We start from the raw sequence: 21120 nt of genomic DNA on the forward strand, positions 1-21120 counted from the left end.
CCACAGAATCCAGAGTGTCTAAACAGTTATTAAAGTCAAGAAGGTACTGAGGTGTCTGTGTTCTCATTGTAGAATGAGAAATCCCATGTTCAATTCAACCCATGGGAGAACCATCATAATGAAGTGATAGCAAATTTTTCAATAAATGTGTAAATATGAGCTTTTATTGTTATGTTGTTGTAATAATGACCATAGTACTGAAAGGATCTAGAAATCATGTCACAGAAGAAGAAATTATTTAAGACCTGTTTATACTAAAATTTAGGCTAAGCGATAATAACAGTGACACAACTGTCCTCATTTTTGGGATAAACAACAGACACAGATCTATTTGTTAAGGGTTCTTTCAGAGGATGGACTGGAGAGACCGCAGGAATTTAAAAGTCAGTACCCTTCTGGTTCAATATAAGAAAGAACTTTTTGACAATCAGTCAGAGGACACACAGAAGAGACTGTATGGTAATTCCCTTGCACTTGAATTATTTGGATAAAGACAGAGTTTAGCAGAGACTCCTGTATCTGATGAAAACAAGTATTTTAAAAACAAACTACGTTAAATTAAAACTACAGATAATAGGCTGGGCACAGTGGCCCATGCCTGTAATCCCAGCACTTTGGAAGGCCATGGCAGGAGGATTGCTTGAGCTGAGGAGTTTGAGACCAGTCTGGGCAACATGGCAAGACCTCATCTTTACTAAAAACAACAACAACGAAAAATCAGCCAGGCATGTGGGCATGTGCCTGTAGTCCGAGTTACTTGAGAGGCTGAGATGGGAAGATCGATTGATCGCCTGGAAGATTAAGGATGCAGTGAGCTATGATCATACCACTGCACTCCAGCATGAGCGACAGAGCAAGACCCTGTCTCAAAAAAAAATAAAAAATAAAAAAAAAATAAAAATACAAATAACAAAACTTTCTGTCATATTTATTTCAAAAGTTAGCTGTCCTGCTTAATATCTATCAACTACAAATAACTTAGTTTACCTCTTGGAGCCCCAATTTCCTCATCTGTAATAAGATATCTTTCCTTCAAGGTTATTTGGTAAAAATCAATGTGATATATATGGAAGTTGCCTAGCACTGATGTTCCATAAGTGCTCAATCAGCAGCTATAATTTCTAAAATTATTATTAAAGGCTTCTAAACTTGTTTCTAGCTAGATAAATAAAAAATGACATCAGTACAAGGGGGGAAAAAAAACTTTCACATTTGAAAACAGCCTAAGAACTTGTATCTGTTACTTGAAGGAAAGTGGCAAAACTGATATCCCTGGATCAGTTTCTTTAAAATGTTATCAAATGGCCCCTGGTCTCCCAGAAAGTTTCCTTGAACATGCTTCGTTCAGAAATCTTTGCCCATAAAAAAATCTCTTAAATTTCACAACCACAAAGAACTTTCTAGTTTGCTGAAATAAAAATAAGACAGGAATTATGAAGGTAAGTCTTAGCACAGCAAACTACATCATATTTACTACAATAAATAAATACTCAGGCCATCAGCTTTTAAAAATATCTAAAACTAAGAAAAAGAATATACATATACACGACTATTTATATCCTCTGTATTTAACCTGCAGAAACCCAATCTTTAAAAAGTCAATGTCTATAAACAGGAAATGCTGCACTTCAAGATTAAACCACAGTAATTTATTGTAAGTAAATAAGCATCCTACAAACAACTTCACTATAAGGACACTTGCAAATCTTTTCTTCTTATATAGTACTTTTTAAGTTCAGATTAAGTCAAGCTGTTCTCCATGAACATAATAATGGCGGAATCTCAGAGAGTTTAAAATCGTATGCAGTTTACTGTAGTTATCTTTCTATTTTGTGGAAGCACTCTGCTACACTCTGGTTTTTAGCTGGGTTCTGTTTTTCACTTGAATTTCAAAACTAGCTTCAAATTACTAGTTGATGGTGTTGATGGTCACATACTGTAATGAAGTTGGTGGATTCGCTGAAATTAAAACCAACTCCTATTTACCACCCTTCTTTTCAAGCACAGATCAATTATTTACGATCAGGTTCACCAACACTATGTTTTAGGAGGCAGTCCATCTGAAGCCAGCTATAAATAAAGTAAATAGAATTTGACCTCAAAACTTCTTGACTCCACAGAGAACTGAAAGAAGATGGGAGGGGAGAAGCAAAGGCAGAAACAAAAAAAAAAAAAAAAAAGGAAAGAAAAAGAATGGAACAAAAGAAGCCAACATCCAATGAGTTGCTTCTATGCCAGAATTACAATTTTACTTCATTCTTCGTCAATTTGTCATCATTTAATTATCACAACCCCATAAGGCAATATTATGTTCCTCTTATTTAAGATTGAGAAACTGCAGCTCAAAAAGACTAAATTGCTTACTGGGGCCACAAAGTAAGGAGGAAAACCAGAATTTGACGTGGGGTCTGTCTGATTCCAAAGCCTGGGCACTTATTTTCTACATCAGAAAAAATATTTTCAATGTTTTTAGATGTGAGTTGTTTAGGAATTTTTAAAACAAAAAGGAATTAAATAGTTCCAAATTATAGCACAGATAGCAGAAAACCATGCACATAAGTTTTTAATCACCTCTAAGAATCCAAAGTGTAAGGCTGTCACCATTATGCATGAGATGCACGTGTAATTATAGAGAAAGAACAGGAAATATAAAAGCAAGACAAAGACAGGGAGTGTCAAGTACTCATAGCCTCTTACCTGCTGTACTTCACTTTCTCCATTTGAGATTTTCTCAGTGTAAACAAAGGAGTTGAATATCCGCTGCAATGAAAAGAAAATGAACATGAGATTTTCTATGTAAGTCATTTTCTATATGAGTGTGTATGTGAATAATTTGTTTACAACAAATAGAATCTAGTAGAAAAAAATTTTTTAAATGCAGTAATTTTACAGACAGAAACCCAAGTATCAGCCAAAGTCAATCACACTTATGTAAGCAATGCCCAGGCACCTCTGTAGTGAAATAAACCAGGTGTTACACTGTATTTTTCATTTTCAAAAATACATTTAATTATAGATTTCCGGAGTCCATGCCATTTTATCCAACTGGTATAATCTTGACAAAGTTGTGTTTCTCATTTAAATCCTGCACTCCCTGAATGCCGTAATTGTTTACAGACTCTAACATCTAATGCAATAAAGCTCTTTGAAAGGGATTCTTTCCATATTCTCTCATGTCCCTGTTCAGTCCCTACCCAATATTATCTATCACCTTCGTTACTCAAGCACCCCCTCGGGAGAGTAACATAATAGGGCTTGCCAAATATGTGTGGACTTAAGAGAAGATCCAGTTCTTACATGCCAGGAAATATGACAGCTGTGCCAAGACATTAGGCCAAACTACAGCACACAAGCACACACATTCTTCCCCTGGTCCCTGCCTAGCTGGTACCTACTCCTCCATACATCGCCTCTATTTAAAATGTCTCTGCAGACTTAGGACTTTACCAAACTGTACCGTTACTGAGTAATCACAAGAGATTAACATATAACAAACTAAAGAATGAGAATCCAAGTTATCTATCTGTTAGATCAACAGCCTCATCATTTATCTTCAAGCTTTAAAGATACCACTGAACTCTCCAGATGAGTAAGGAGTCAGACCTGGAGATGTCAGCCAAAATTTCCTTCTTCCTTTCCATCCTGCTGCCAGGGTTTGTCAGCATCTGGGACAGCTTCCCAGACGGCCTAACACACCTGCATGGTTGTGGTACAGAAGACAAGTGAAGCCAAGTTCATCATGCAATGTACATCTAAACAGACCAAATGAAGGAAGATCAAGCTGCTGGGGCTTAGAGGGAGGTTTTGGTCAGGAGGTGGAGTGCAGGGTGGAGGGAAGCAAACGAACTTGAGAAGGACTAGGATGAAATTACAGTCTGGAAAATTATAATTACAAATCATAGTGCCTCCCATCATTCTCCAATGTGCCACTCATTCATTCAACAGGTGTTTACTGTCATTTTCTTTTCTGAAAATGACTCTGCCAGTAGGAAAGTTCATTACAGGTTTCTAGTAATGTTCATAATGATATTATCATTGGCTAGTATCTACTGAATACTTACCATGGCGTGGACACCATTATAAGCACATTACATTTATTTATTTAACTCTCATAAAACACCTTTGTGAGAGGCACTATTATTATCTCTACACAGATGAGGAAACTGAAGCATATTTACGAAGTGCCTAGGGCAATTCAGATATTGTACCTCATGTGTATATTTTATTTCATATTAATTTCAAAATTACCATAGCTTTAAAGAGGAAAAACTAAGAGTCTGGGAGATTAAATAACATACCCCCGAATCACTTGGCAAGGCTGGAATCTGAACCCAGGCAATGTGACTTCAGATCTGGCACTCCTAACTCTGTTGTCTTATAAGAATTTGCTGCCTGATTGCTTTACATACATTAAAAGATGCTGCGGTCAGGAGCTAACACCTGAACATGATGCAGATCAACAATCCCTATGTGTAATTTCAAAATTCAAAAGGCTCTGAAAATCAAAAGTTTTACATAACACATTTGTTAGCAAAATACGAAATAGCCTGAACTTATTCGGCAGTAAATCCTAACTTGAGCTGATATGTATGTATAGTCCTTATTAAACCACTTAGTGTGATATTCATACATTTTGATGCAGATCTCAACCAATGTATTTGATTATGGGGCTCTGCTCTAGATCTCACTACAGGTGTTTTACATTCAGGGGCATTAGGATCCTAAATCCTGGAATACTCATTTTGGAAGAAGCACTAAGAACCTATAGACCTCCATTCTTACAACTCCACGTTCCCAGATCCTTGGGGGACACCTTAGTTGACTACATTATAATGCTCTTAGAGGCCTGGTCAATGTCAATACCACCCATGCCCCCCAGAATACATTCTCTATTCTCATACAATTTGATTTCCAAAAACTGTTAAATAGTGCCAACAGTACATTTTTATTAAAAGTAACATAATTCATGTAGTGACTCCAGATCTTGACAAACATAGCCAATTTCTTATTTCCTTTCTGGCAGTGATATTCCAATTGATACAGTATCTGTTCTATCTTGGCAAATGCTTCCGCCAGAGTTGATTGATGAAGGAGGCATGAACTACTCCAGATCCACCCTGCTCAAGCCAATACCCACAAAGGGCCAAATCAGATACTTCCTTCTCCTTTTTGTTAAAGCAAAGGTGAATTCCTCAGTAGTAATAAAGAATATATGCCCAGAAGGGTTCGAGAGGCTGTGTTTTGGTCCCTATTTTATTCGTTTATTATCTTAACAGGAGTGATTACTAATACTTTTATCTTAGTAGATCTTCTTATGACATAAGCATTTTTATATTCTTTATATCTAATAAATATGGGTGGGCAAAAGAAAATTTTAGAAGCAAGAAAGATGTTTTAAATGTGAGCAGTGGTGATTCTATAGACTACCTATTTTGTATAACCCTATATTGACCCCAGAAGTGAAAGGGGATGTGGTAGGTCACAGTTCAGGGCTATCACCAAAGCAAAACATTTTCTTGCCCCTTCTCCTTCCTCAAGTGGTTGGGGTGTGAGATGGAGAAGAGCTTTAAGAACTTCAGTGAGGGCCAGGCGCGGTGGCTCAAGCCTGTAATCCCAGCACTTTGGGAGGCTGAGATGGGCAGATCACGAGGTCGGGAGATCAAGACCATACTGGCTAACACGGTGAAACCCCGTCTCTACTAAAAAATACAAAAAACTAGCCGGGCGAGGTGGCGGGCGCCTGTAGTCCCAGCTACTCAGGAGGCTGAGGCGGGAGAATGGCATAAACCTGGGAGGCGGAACTTGCAGTGAGCTGAGATCCGGCCACTGTACTCCAGCCTGGGCGACACAGCGAGACTCTGTCTCAAAAAAAAAAAAGAACTTCAGTGAGATGCCATTGGAAGCCAGTAGAACCTAGACAAGTAACTCATGACTTAACCGATCAGCCACAAGTGCTAGGTTAAAAGTTCAGGCTTAGGCTGGGCACAGTGGCTCATGCCTGTAATCCCAACACTTTGGGAGGCCGAGGTGGCTGGATCACCTGATGTCAGAAGTTCAAGACAAGACTGGCTAACATGGTGAAACCCCGTTTCTATTAAAAATACAAAAAATTAGCCAGGTGTGGTGGTGCACGCCTGTAATCCCAGCTACTTGGGAGGCTGAGGCAGGAAAATCACTTGAACCTGGGAGGCGGAGGTTGCAGTGAGTCAAGATTGCACCATCGCACTCCAGCTTGGGCAACAAGAGCAAAACTCTGTCTCAAAAAAACAAACAAAACAACAACAAAAAAGTTCAGGCTTATGTATGTGCACAAGATCTCAAACTACAGGGTGAATTTTCACTATGCTTTAGGTCAATGGACAGTAATCGTCTTTCTTAAAATGCAAGGCCTGCTAAGCCCAACTCTCAAAGGCTTAGTACTTTTATACTTTACAGTTTCAAATAAATTATTGCATTTGATTTTCACAACAACTGTATGTGGCAGGCAGGGCAGGGGTCTGAAACCACATTATACAGACTAAAAAACTACATTTCCAAAGGTAGAAAATATATCCGAGGTAAAAAGTTGAAGCATTGAGGCCTAAATCTAGGCCTTGAGTTAAAAACAGGCATTGTATTTAGGAAAGTTATTGAAAAACAAATTCATTCATATTACCTTCTTCTTCTGCATAGCCTATCCTAATACATGCATGTAGGGAAAAAAAAATGAGCATTTGGGGATTTTTTTTTTCTATCCATTTTATTTTAAGCAAGATATATTGTCCAGGGCAATTAAAGAATCCCAGACAAAGGTTTTGTTTTTATTACTTTCTATTGCTATGTAAAATTATAAAAGAAATAGAGTACGGGGCTTTTTGGAGCTTTTGATTTTAATTCAAGAGCCAGGAATTCAAAGTGATACACCTAGCCGACATTTTTGTGACCTCGGGGTAAAGATTTTCCTGGTTAATAGAGGACTTGGAAAATGGAAATGCAAAGGAAAAGTTTTCCTAAAACATGAAAATGATCAGCCACTGGGCGTGGTGGCTCATGCCTGTAATCCCAGAATTATGGGAGGCTGAGACAGGTGAATCACTTAAGCTTAGGAGTTCAAGACCGGCCTGGCCAACATGGCAAAACCTCGTCTATATGAAAAAAACAAAAATTAGCCAGGTGTGATGGCACCCATGGGTAGTTCAGCTACTTAGGAGGCAGAGGTGGGAGGATCACTTGAGCCCAGGAGGCAGAGGCTGCAATGAGCCGAGATTGTGCCACTGCACTCCAGCCTGGGTAACAGACTCAGACCATGTCCCCCCCCCCCCCCAAAAAAAAAAAGTAAACGAAAAAGAAAAAAGAAAAGAAAATGAAGAGCCATCATGACAGGTCTGATTCTTCAGTCCTCTTGGATGATTTGCCCACAGCAACAGGGTTAGGGTATCGGTAGGCAGGATGAGCATTCTGCTTTCTTTTTTTTTTTTTTTAATTATACTGTAAGTTCTAGGGTACATGTGCATAATGTGCAGGTTTGTTACATACGTATACTTGTGCCATGTTGGTGTGCTGCACCCATCAACTCGTCTCTGTTCCAATTTGTTACTTTCCTTTATCCCCGATCCCCGGAGGGCTAAAGGAATCCCAGAAATCCGAACTCTTAATGTGAACACAACCCGAGGGGAGTCAGAAGTTAACTCTCCTCACTTTGCAAATCCCTGAAAATTAAGCTAAAGATACTGCCCAGCCCTGCCCATTACTCTTTCTTGTTCTTAAAATTCTTCACCAAATACTAAAACTAAAAATATGTGTTATTATATAGTGAACAGATTAAAATAGGTGAGGAATTTTAAAATGTTATTTTAAATAGAAACATTTCACAGAATCTTCTGTTACATTTATTTCCACAATTAAAAGAAAACAAGAAAAAAATGTCTTATTCTTATGTGCATGGTAACTGAGCACTCTGATTTAGAGACAAAACTGACCTTTCTCTCATTAATACATGCACCTTGGAAAACTGGCGGTATCTTCTCAAGTTAATTATATGGATATTTATGACTCAGCAATTCCAATCCTTGGTATACACCTTGCAGACACATGGTTGTGTGTTCCTCAAAAGACAAGTAGAGTATAACAACATTCACACAGCAAAACTACTCCTAATAGCACCTACCTAGAATACTCAAATGCCAATCAGCAACAGAAAATTAAACTGTGGTGAATTCGCATAACAGAATATTCAGTGATGAGAATGAAAAATGACTGCAATATGCATCAACATGATGAATCTCACAAACATGATACTGAGTGAAAGATGCCAGACACTAGCATACAAAATGTATAATTCCATTTATATAAAGTTCAAAACCAGGCAAAACTAATATAGCCTGTTAAAAGTCAGGATAGTGGTTATTCTTTGTGAGAGAATGAACAGAATAGGGCATAAAAGGGGCTTCTGGGATGCTGAAATTTTCTGTTTCTTGATGTGGTTGGCTGCTGGTTACCGGATGTGTTTACTTTTGTGAGAATTCATCAAGATGTACACTTAAAGACTGCATTCTTCTGTATGCTATGCTTCAATAAATTTACTTTAAACATACATTCTAGGTAGTCTCTCTAAAATATACTCTACTCAAATGTTTTTGAAAATACACAAATATTTTATGTATTTTTAAAATTATGTATGCATTCTTAAAAAGGAAGGGCAAGACTCTATTAACTGGGCTATTATAAAAACTCAAAGAAAAATCTAAACCCCGATCCACCATCCAGATAAAACTGGGGCTATGCTAACTGAAGAGTCACCTAGCAATTCACAGATAAGGTCTCCTGAGCCTTCCCCCAGGCAACATCTTAATTGCTCCCTCACACTTTAAGTATATATAACATTGCTTAGTTCTCCAGCTTCCCATCTAACAGTACCGTACAAATCTGAATTTTCAGCAGGAAAAGGGGTATCTTTACTGAGTTTCATCCAACCTAGATGTTCTAAAGGTATGTTACATTATTAAATCAAATCTCTTTACATATTCCTTTCTTTTATTCCCTAAGCACTGCCTCCCCGCTCTCTCCCCAAAAAAGCAGGTTCAACACAAATGAAGTTAAAAATTAGAGTCACATAATAACAACTGAATACAATTCCCCCTACCTCTACTCCGAGGGGAAGAAAAAAAAAAAAAGACAAACATCTTGTGTGTGTGTGTGTGTGTGTGTGTGTGTGCGCGCGCGCACGCACGCGCACACATGGGTAGCCTGCTTTCCCCACCTTGTACTGACTGCACCTTAGTCCTTCCCTCTCTCCATCCACTGACCCACCCTCCCAACCCATCATCTCCTCCCTTCCCAAATCTCCCAAATTAATTGAGCCTGCTTGACAGATGGCAAGAGAATTCCACTTTGCTGGAGCAAGGACAATTACATGTGTGTTTAGTAAGATGGTCAGTCCAGACAGTTGGCCCAACCTTCACGCCACCAACAACTCTGCCAAATTTTAACTAGATATTGAAATGAATGCTACAGCAGAATACCACAGCAAAGAAATAAATACCTTTGCAAGCCTAATGAGATTCTGTGGGTCTCCCTCCCTGATATTTGCTAAGAAATGTGGACTGAGTTTTTATTCAAAAGCTTATTCTCTTGCTATTTATGGGTCTCTGTGGCAAGCACATATGGCTGACAGTTCAGTAATGGCTTCATTCAGCTCTGGATCTGTTTCCATGATTCCAGGTATTGTGGCTAAAGGGGAGGAAAATATAGATCACCACTGTTATCGCAAGAAGTTGACCAACACTAACCACTAAAGGACAAAATGCTGTCATTCAAACAAATTTTTTAAAAAAATCACAGGGCAGGGTGTGTTGACTCACGCGTGTAATCCTAGCACTTTGGGAGGCAGAGGTGGGTGGATCACATGGCTGACATGGTGAAGCCCTGTTTCTAACCAAAAAAAAAAAAAGCACTGAAAAGGTAATTAATGAAAACTTAATTTAAGTGTTTCAAGAAATAAAATGTGTATGACTGTATTCTTCCCTAAGTATACCCTATGAATAATCTTTTACCAGGTTTGAAGGGATCCCTTCTGTCCAGATTAGACATCATCTGATTTTTACCAGACTATTTAACCTCATAGTATTAAACAAATGGAAGGCCCAATAAAAACGGCATTCTCTGATGAGGCTAATTATTCTGCATTCTGAGGTCAAAAATCTGTTGCTATAGATCTTGGTCACTTTTAAAATTATTGTTATTATTTTAGAGACAGAGTCTTACTGTGTTACCCAGGCTGGAGTGCAGTGGCATGATCCTAGCTCACTGCAGCTTTGAATTCCTGGGCTCAAGTGATCCTCCCACCTCAGCCTCCCAAGTAGCTAGGACGTGTGCATCACCACTGCTGACTAATTTAAAAAAAATTTTTTTTTTTAAATAAGAAATAGGATCTCACTATGTTGCTGAGATTGGCCTCAAACTTCTAGCCTCAAGCAATCTTCTCACCTTGGCCTCCCAAAGTGCTGGGATTACAGGCATGAGCCACCATGCCTGGCCTTTGGTCAATTTTTAATCTCACAATTTGTTCATTTTGGATACAGGCTGCTCAAGAAAATAGTTTGCCAAGAGTATCAAAAAGGCTACCACTAAAAGGAAAAATAGAAAGTAACCTAAGTATCCAACAATAGGAAACCAATTAAAGACTCTTCATCCAATCAAAAACACTGGGCAGCTATTAAAAGCATGTTTATATAAAAAATTTATTAATATGTGTAAAGCAGCATTTAAATATATAAATATTCTAATTTGTGTGTGTGTGTGTGTGTGTGTGTGTGTGTGTGTATGTACTATGTATCATAATGTTGCCATGTATCCCAAGGACCTGGAATGCACTCAGGTGCTTTGCAACACATTATCTCATTTAATATTTACAACAACCTTTATAACTACGTCCTCATTTTACAGATGAGGGAACTGAGGTTCTGAGAGATTAATTTGACAAAACTGAGTATTAGTAAGTACATGGTCAAGTCTGAATACAAAGCCTGTTTTACTCCTAAGTTTATGTGTAATCCCCTATGCAAAGATCATCTTTAATAGAGAATAAAGTTTAATAGAGAAAACTTATGTAACACCTAGAAGTTGACCAAAATAGTCACAGGGCTTGCCTGTAAATAATATATATCTAAGATATATATTTTTCCTTTCTTCCCCTACAATCTTAAAATTGAATATATAACAGAGAAAGACAAACATTTTTCAGAGTTGTCAAACTCACAAAAGCACATACATCCAAAGTTACAACTAGACTCTACACCACCTCAGCTTTCTGAGGAGAAAATAAATTCAAAGGCTTATGTTTGATGCTCACTATAAAAACTACGTCTTGAATGGCACAGTAACTTGCGAGAAACCAGGGCTATTCCAGTTTATATAACAAAGGGAAATGCTTAGTTACTGAAAACCATGGCAAAGGAAGAGGCTTACATTGGGAATTTAAAACAAAATGCATCAGTGACACAATAGATGACCTTGTGCAAATCAAACTGTACCCATGTCCCAGCTCAACAGACTTCCTTATTTTGTTTTAATGTTGCTATAAATAATGATAATAGCTAATGCTTATATAGTGCTTACTATCTGTCAGGCACTAAGTGCTTTACATAACTCATTTATCTCATAAACGAGAAGATGAATTCATATAGAGTGCACTAAAAATACTATAAATGTACTTCACACACCATTATGATAGTTATCTACTATTATTCTATTTTACTACAGTTAATCTTTTAAGACTATAATAACATTCTATTAATGATAGTTATTCTACGATAGTTGGAGGTATGGGGGGAACAAAAATACCTGTTTAGATATTTACCAATTCAATTCCCACCTCATTCTGTTTTTGTTTTCTTATCACCCAGGTGGATGGAAGGCAGTGGCATGATCACAGCTCACTGCAGACTTGACCTCCCAGGCTCCAGGGATCCTCTCACCTCAGCCTCCTGAGTAGCTGGAATCACAGGAGTGCACCAGCACGCCTGGCTAATTTTTGTGTTTTTGTTGGTTTCTTTTTTTTTTTTTGGTAGAGACAGGGTGTCGCCATGTTGTCCAGGTTGGTCTTGAACTCCTGGGCTCAAGCAATCTGCCCACCTCAGCCTCCCAAAGTGCTGGGATTACAAGTGTGAGCCACTGCTTCCAGCCCCACACCTCATTCTTAACATCCTCCCACCAATGACAATTTCCCTATTTTCTAAAGTTCTACAGCAAAGACTGTCTATGCTACAATCAAAGTAATATGTCCCTTATAAAACATTTGAAAATATATAAAGAAGGGAAAAAATCTGTATCTGACTACTCCATAAAACCAATATTGTTTACATTTTACTATATTTCCTTCCAGTCTCTAGAATTTCTAGGTCCTAACCCTATTGTAAATTCCTTGACAACTGGCCCATGCCATGATTCCTTAACACAGTGGATTGTACACAGAAAGCATAAATAAGCATTGCGTATCCACTAACCTAGGCATTAAATTATACAGATCATTATTTTATTTTGGTTGAGTGCTCAACCAGCTAGCAAAAACAGGAAGATAGCCTTTCTCCCTAGGCCAAAAAATGTTCCCCTTCTCTCAACAATCTATTAACAAGTCTTTCCTTCTATTTTTCCTCCCTTGTCCTCTTTCAGCTCTAAGTATGTGTATGTGTGTGCACATGTGCGGGCATACACACACACACACTCACGGCCACTTGGATACTTCAAATTTGCCAAAGAACTCAAATTATGAATTCCTTAGTCCGGTGGCATTTAACTTTAACACCCTACAAACCAACATGAGCTCTGAATTGTAAGAAAGCATGTGGGAGAGTCACAATTTGCTGACAAGTGTCACCTTTACAAAGGGCTGCCTATTTTGGTTCACTCCAACCCTCAAAAGAAATTTCAGGGAAAAAGGAAAAGCCTGAGCTCTGATTTAGCAGGGAAAATCTAAAGCAATCATCTCAGCAAGAAGAGTTTCTAGTCTCCATCACTTGATTTCCTGTTATAGTATTCAAAACCAGGCGAGCGGGTGAGTAAACATGATCCTGGAGAACAAAGGCAGGCAAACCAAGACGGAAACACTTCCCTAAATGCAATAAAGGTTCGGAAGGGTTACTAGGTTTTTGTTGTTGTTTTGGCTTTCAAAGCACATAAAAGGGAAAAAGTCAAATAAATCAGTTCCACATGTTGGAGAGAGTCTGCTGTTAGCCAATGTAACTTGACTAAAAGTAACATTCATGACAATGCACATGGCAACCTCTCAGAAATGGAAAGTAGAGTTGCCCAAACTCTTTGCAGATGGTGCCAAATTTCCACTCCCCTACTTCCACTCTCCTAACACCAAATGCCTCCACCCCTACGCCCTAGATCTCCATTAAGGCAATTTTTGTTTCACTTTGAAAGGAAAAAAAAAAAAAGAGGCATTTAGCGGCTATACATGTATTCTTGGAGGGTGGTGCTTTACATAAGCCTTCAATATTCAGTGTTCTGTGTGTACACGAATCCACACAAATGCTTAGGTCTCTGGGAATCTATCCATTAAGGACAAAGGGAACTGGAAAACCTGAGATGCTTAATCTTCCAGACTTAAGTGACTGATGTTTAATTAGTGTCTCAGGCAATCAATCAAGTCCTTTCTAAAGGAGTCAGAAGCTATATAAAATATGGTCCCATACCCTTAAGAAACTCACCCTTTAGTTGGCAAGAGAAATTAGGAATAAAAAAATAAAAAGCTACAGTGAACAATGCAATACAGACTCTGGTATGAACTCAGTATGCTTGGCACAGGCCCAAGGTGCTGTCAGAGTTCAGCAGGGGAGAAACTTGGACTTGCCTTTGAGGTAGGATTTAAATAGGAAAAGAGAAAAAAAGCTTGGGTGAGAGCATTTCAGAGCATTCACTAAGAGGGTCTGGTGCTTAGTATACGTTCATAAAGAAAATATTTATTAAGCCCCACTTTGGGCCAGGTACTGTTCTAGACTGTAGAGATACGAGAGTGGGTATAACAGAGAAAAATCCTTGCCCGTTTGGACCCTACATTCTAGCCCCATTGGCCTCAACTTACAAAGGACTCACTACACATTGGCCTGCATATTTGGAAATGGGGTGTTCAAAGATAAAGACACTGTTTCTTGCCTGAAAAAGTTCACATTCTAGAGAGGCCCTGAAGCCAATAATTATGATACAAAGTTATATGTGGTAACAGAAAGCCAAGCTTCGTAAGGGGCACTTTCGGAAATAAAGCTGAACTAAATGGAATACATAGACTGTGGAGGGTTTTCAAGCCGGGGAGAGGAGTTGGCTTTTATGCATGTGGTAGGCACTTAGTAAATATTTTTTTGAATGGGTAAATGAATAAATGTATATTTGCCAAGAAATAAATAGCCATTAAAAGGATTTTTAACTGGGGAGTGACATGATAAAAATAGGTGCTTTAAGAATGTTTATATTCCACATGCTCACGGCCAGGCACCCACTTTCCTAAACCGTTCCTAAGCCTTTTCACAAAGCAAAAAATGCAGTCCATTTAGAAATCCATTAGCATCCCAAGGGTCTGTGACAATTCTAAGAACCAAATGAACTGCATTATCTTCTAGTATGATGCTTGAGAGGCTCTGACGTGGAGTTTCCCATGTGTCTTACCTCCTCCAAAAGATTATAAAGTCCTCTGAGGGGCAGTTTTATTCAGGCTTGCAATCCCTATAGCACTTGCAGGGAGTAGTGTTGGAGAAATGAGACTGAGAAATACTTGTTCAAAAAATAATTTTAAAATAACTTAATGGAAAACAACTGTTGGGGTTTAAAACACAGTTGCAATGTTGCATTCTGAGATGAAAATAAGTTTTCAACACTTCAAAATATGCTACTAACTGTGAGGCTGTTCTGGATGTTTTTCCGAAGAAATGTTCGTTTATATCACGTCCAAAGAGAGAATTTTCATAAATACAATTCTGGTATATTCCTTTATTCAAATAAATACTTTTTCAGTACAATCATGAAGTACAGAAAGCATAAATCAAAACATCACAAAACCTAAATAAGTAATAATATCAAATTGCAGCTCTGTGCGAACTAGCTCTACAGTCTGGTGAAGTCATTTAGCCTCCTCCCTAGGCTTAGTTTCCCTCACATAAAAAACAGGAAACTGGGTTAGATTCTATAAAATACCGTGAACCTAAAATTTCTACTCTACCATTGTGCTAGAATTTTACTGACATGCCAATTGCTAGACTTTTGAAAAGCTACTAATGCTAACAGTCTTTCTGTCATATGATGTCACAAGAAAATTATATTTGCTGACTTACATTGTTTAAAAATAATTATAAATACATCTCTGAAACTGCTGCAGGGGGGAGTACCCAAATACTGATACAATGAATGTTTTAAGATTAAAATTTAAATAGAATCAATCTTGAAAATGATGAGTTTAAATGTGGAAATTGAAGCCATGAGTCAAAGCAGTTAGCCTTTATGGAATAAATGTGACGCTAATATGATTACATAAATGACTCCCAGGTCCTCCTGACTGTATCGTTTTTCAGGCTCTCACAGACAGGGTGCCTGTCACGCATATCGAATGCCATGGTAACAGCCCTTGCCTGTAAAGGCTGCAGTACCACATGCCATGACTTTCAACAATAATTATTAACTAACATCTTGACTGAATGATGGCTTTCTGGACTCAGATGCACAATATAATTTTAATAAATAAATGCTGGGTAGAAATTTTCTTAAGTTTTTAGGGTTAAAAATAAAATAAACGTAAAACGGGGAGTTAAAAAATAATCTTTGCCACTTACCAACAAGGTGGCCTTGGAAAGGTTAGATTTGCCTCCATTTCCTTATTCATAAAATGTAGGTGATAACAGGTACTTCACTGGTTTTTGTGAGGCTCAATGCAAGTATAGCACTTATTTCTTGCATATAGTAAGAGCTCAATAAATAGCAACTTTTAAAAACTCTTCAAAAAGAACACGTATTCACAGAAATAATCATTTGGGTCCCATTCCTAATGATAAGAACTCCCCCAAATCAGCATTTCTGAAGCCTTCGGAAGTGATAAGACTTTTGCAAAGCTATATATTCTCAGGAAATGGCTGTGATATTAAAGATCCAGCTGTGACACTGGTAGCTCCCAGTGCCTTTATAAGCTCCGCTCCCAGCCTCAACAAACTGGCCATTTCAAGTTCAAGTTGGACCCTTGAGAAAGCGATTTTTCCCCGTTTGTAAGACCTGATGGGAAAACCTGCCTGAGAACAAGTCAAATCTCCAGTTTACTTTAGCCCACGGCTTTGGACGCACATGCCAAGGAGGCCAAACTAGTAAACATAAGTTCCGAAATACGTTGCAGAGGTGCTGGTCCCTCCCAATCTAGCACTGCTCAACAAACAATTCGTTTTTTTCGGGCAGGGCGACATAAGTACTGGGTGAGGGGAAAACGCAATCATCGGCTATCCTCTAAACAGAATAGGAGGGCTGGTCTGAGACACCTTCCCATACCTAAGCAAGCAGAGTCAAAAAAGATTAAACCCCTTTTGGTGCTGTCACTGAATATTTACTTTCACATCATGCTGCAAATACAGTGACCCTCACAGAAGGCAAAAGGACTCCTGCTCACCTAGAGAGGCAGTCTAGTATGGGGACAAAGGTCTGGGCTTCGGATCTTCCAGACTTCAGGTATGTCAGATGTGTGTAACCCAGAACAAATTATCCAAAACGTTTGAGCCTGTTTCCTCACAGGAATTTCAGCAACATGCCTCCAACCCCACAGAGACAGAAGAGATATATCATAGCCACCTATTAGGTTTGCTCTTGGGATTAAATGGCATGACCAGCTAAGACAGCATCTGGTATATTGTTTTTGCCCAATTAAGTGTAGCTGGTATTAAAACTGTTGTGGTTTTCTCCAAATATCCAACATCCAGTGTTAATCACCCATACATGTTCAGTAAATGTTAAATGACTAAATAAAAGATTTGGTACAACTACTCATTTGACAGAAGAGGAAATCAAGCGTCCATGAGGTATGTGATAAGTGACCAACCAGAGGCAGGACTGAATACTTCTCCTAACTCTCAGCCTCCCACTATTAAATTTTTTACCATGCTAATTCCTCACGTAATTTTCAAAATCTGGCTGTACTGCATACCGAACTAGAAACTAAATGATATTTATTTACCCCTCAATGCCAGTTGGAATGGAAAGGGAAAATTTATTATCCCACCAAACTACTGAACAAGGACAAACCAGAACATCAAATTATTCTCCCCACCAAGTAAATATTTAATTTGGCTTGAGTTCCTGGATGGGAGCATGGTGCAGTGGAAAGAGCATGGGTTCTGGAAGCAAGGAAGTTGGACTCTGGCTGCTGGCTCCACATTTAGTCTATAGAGTTGAAGGCATGTTGTTTAAATGCCCGAGACTCCATTTTCCTATCTCCAAAAATGGGTATAATAAATCTATGTTTGGGGAGTGACGACTAAGGGAGGAATACAACATTTCTTTATGGAATGATGAAAAATGTTCTAAAATTAGATCATATGATCATTGCATAACTAGAAATTTACTAAAAACTACTGAATTATACACTTTAAATGGGAGACTTTATGGAATGTAAACCATCTCAATAATATCAACCTTATGGTCACAGCTTTGAGGACTTAGTTATTACCTATGTGAGGAATATGATGGGGAGCACATCGTAGGTGCCCAATAACAGTTGCATAAATTGGATTTCTGACACAAAGGTGATGGTTATTAAACTTAAGGGTACAAAACACATCTTGGATTGCTTGTTATAAAAGGCAGATTCCTAGGCCCCCCACCTCCACAGATGAGTCCAGAGGCCCAGAGGAAGCCGGGGGAGGTCAGCATATGTAAGACTCATGGAGGTGGTCCTGAGGGAGGTGGCCTACTAAACACCACTTTAAAAATCCTACACTAGGGGACTTTTCAAATGGAGACATTTCTACTGTCAATTTCTTGAAATGTCAGTAATGGTCTCCCTATATTGAATTTCTATACAAATCCAAATTCCCAGGGCTGGGTGTGGTGGCTCACGCCTGTAATCCCAACACTTTAGGAGGCTGAGGCGGGTGGATCACCTGAGGTCAGGAGTTCGAGACCAGCCTGGCCAACATGGTGAAACTCTGCCTCTACTAAAAATACTAAATTAGCTGGGCATGGTGGCGCATGTATGTAATCCCAGCTACTTGGGAAGCTGCGGCAGGAGAATCACTTGAACCTGGAAGACGGAGGTTGCAGTGAGCTGAGATCATACCATTGCACTCCAGCCTGAGCAACAAGAGTGAAATTCCATCTCAAAAAAAAAAAAAAAATCCAAATTCCCATCAAGTATACTTAAAAGTAAGCTCTGGTTAAAAGAAATTTCTTAACAAAAAGGCAGGGAAGGAGGGAAGAAGAGGGAAGAAAGAAGAGAACTTATCTACTACTGCTAAACTACTTAATGGGGGCAAAAAGGACATATTCCTGATCTTTAGTGACTAACAACCACTTTCTACTTGTGTCCACCAAGTTCAGAATTACAGATGAAATAAGCTTTAGTGGGCTTCCTGAGAGGACAGGAGAAAGAGAAGGAACAGGCACTTTGATTTACAATGTCTCTGCCTTAACCAACCTGAAAAGTATCTACTGCTATCCCTGTTCTACAGATGAGGAAACTAAGGCTTGGCAGAATGCGTGACAAAGCCCACCAAAGTCTCACATCCAATATGCAGAAGAGTGAAACTGCAATCCCACAACTCTAGGCTTCCCAACGGCAAGGCCAGGGGGCTGGAATCTGGGATCTAGAGCTCTTGGTCCTTCCAGGAGGTGAAAAGGCTGATCAGCTTCCATTGTCCTAGCTTCAGCCTTCTTTAGCTAAATGTTCTAGAAATGCTCACTTGCCAGTCATGGCCCGACTCAGTTTCCTGTTACTGAGCACAGATTATGGGCCAGCCCCAAGCTAGGCTCTTGGGGATGCAGCACTAAGACAGTCCTGTCCTTGAATTGTTCAGAGTGCAAGGGAGAAGAGGCCAGTGCAAGCAGATACTGCAGGACACATAGTGGCAAGTGTGAGGAAGTGACATTCCATCCAAATATTACACAAAGTCATCAGGAGCCTCAGGCTCAACATTCAACAGTGAATATTATTAAGGCCTGATGTGCAGAGTGGAGGAGATAACAGGAGGGCTTTTTGTTTGTTTACCTGCCCTTCATATTTATCAAGAGCCCCAAATCTATACTTTTGATCTTCTCTCCTAATGAGATTCTACGCACAGTCAGAGATAAAATAACACAATAGAAAGAAAAAGATGGCCAGGCGCGGTGGCTCACACCTGTAATCCCAGCACTTTGAGAGGCCAAGGTAGGTGGATCACCTGCGGTCAGGAGTTCAAGACCAGCCATGGCCAACATAGCGAAACCCTGTCTCTACTAAAAATACAAAAATTAGCCGGGCATGGTGGTGCACGCCTGTAATCCCAGCTACTCCGGAGGCTGAGGCAGGAGAATTTGTCCAACCCAGGAGGCAGAGGTTGCAGTGAGTCAAGATCGTGCCACTACATTCCAGTCTGGGTGACAGAGTGAGACTCCGTCTCAAAAAGAAAAAAAAAGAGAGAAGAAAAAGGTATTATTCAATTTTGAGTTTGCATTCCATTAATAGAACACATCATGTATAGTATTCTCTGAATTAATGTTTTAAAAACAAATGCTGAAATTAGTTCATAAATGACACAATTATACTGCATGTTTACATTGAGTTAATTTGGTAAACAGATACATTTAAAATATTAGTGTTGGTAACTCTGTTTGGCATTTCTTCACTTATTAATATACTAACAGCTTCAAAAACTAGAGGAGGGCTAGGCCACTCTCAGCCTCTAAAAAGCCCAGCTGCCGTAAATGCACATGGATGAATCCTGGTTACCCAAGTATTTGCAATATTGCCCATCTATAGCCACAGCAGCTCGGTGTCTGAAGGGCTTCTCTCTTTTTTTTGAGACAGGGTCTCGCTGTCACCCAGGCTGGAGTGCAATGGCACAATCTCGGCTCACTGCAAACTCTGCTTCCTGGGTTCAAGTGATTCTTGTATCTCAGCCTCCCATGTAGCTGGGATTACAGGCCTGCACCACCAGGCATGGCTAATTTTTGTATTTTTAGTAGAGACAGGGTTTCACCATGTTGACCAGGTTGGTCTCAAACTCTTGGCCTCAAGCAATTCACCCGCCTCAGCCTCCCAAAATGCTGTGATTACAGGCGTGAGCCACCACGCCTGGCCCTGCAAGGCCTCTCTTTGGGGCTCTGTTGGGAACTCCAGTCTCACATATCCAAGTAATTGCCCTAATCCTACAGAATTCACTCATTCATGTCCTGTCTCTCATTATGAAAGATACCAATAAACAGTAACAAATCCTTCTGAGCTGTTACCTTCTACCACTATTGTTGCTGCTGCTGCTACTACTAGTACTACTACTTTACTCCTCCTCCTCCTCCTCCTCCTCCTCATTACAAGCTTTCAAGCAAGAACAACAAGACCTATTTTATAGATGATTAATCAGACATAGAGAGTTAGTAGATTTGAACTCAGATATGTCTGACTCCAAGACTAAATCTCTTGCCACTTTCAGGCCCAAAACCCTCTGACGGCTTACCAATGAAGTCTGAGTAAAACCCCAAGTCCTATCTTGGTTCCAAAGTCTTTACCTACATCATGCACACCTTTTGAGCTTCTCCCCAGTCCTTGGCCCTTCTTTTCTTTCCCCACCCCCCAACATACTGGTCTCCGGGTTGCCACTCAAACTTGATGAGCGTTCTCCAGTTGCAGGGCCTTGGCACTCCCCATTCCTCTCTCTGAAACACATCTCCTTGGGACGGCTTGCTCCCAGCCTACCTCCAATGCCAAATGCCAATTTATGCAAATGCTCAAATGCCATTTTATGCAAAATAGCAACTCCGGTAACTCATCACATCCAACACACCTTACGCTCTACTGCTGTCTGCAGTCTCCACAATATGTATGCTGCATGAGCACGAGGGCTTTTTTGTTGTTGTTGTTATTCCCAGTGTCCCCAGTGCCTAGAACCAGCCTATAGTAGGCATTCAATTAATTAATTCACAAGA

The 21120-nt window shown here is 39.4% G+C and overlaps 1 protein-coding gene across 3 annotated transcripts in view; it reads right to left on the bottom strand.

Moving 5' to 3' along the window:
• The window catches only part of LOC105498465 (cache domain containing 1), a 226780-nt gene that overhangs the window by 143242 nt on the left and 62418 nt on the right, over window positions 1-21120 (bottom strand). For all 3 annotated transcript variants that reach the window (XM_011770615.3, XM_071091954.1, XM_011770620.2), the window contains exon 2: window positions 2698-2760. In XM_011770615.3, the coding sequence (XP_011768917.1) occupies window positions 2698-2760 (63 nt within the window). The remainder of the gene's footprint in view (window positions 1-2697; window positions 2761-21120) is intronic.

The sequence above is a fragment of the Macaca nemestrina genome, chromosome 1 (assembly GCF_043159975.1).
Source record: "Macaca nemestrina isolate mMacNem1 chromosome 1, mMacNem.hap1, whole genome shotgun sequence".
Classification (NCBI taxonomy): domain Eukaryota; kingdom Metazoa; phylum Chordata; class Mammalia; order Primates; family Cercopithecidae; genus Macaca; species Macaca nemestrina.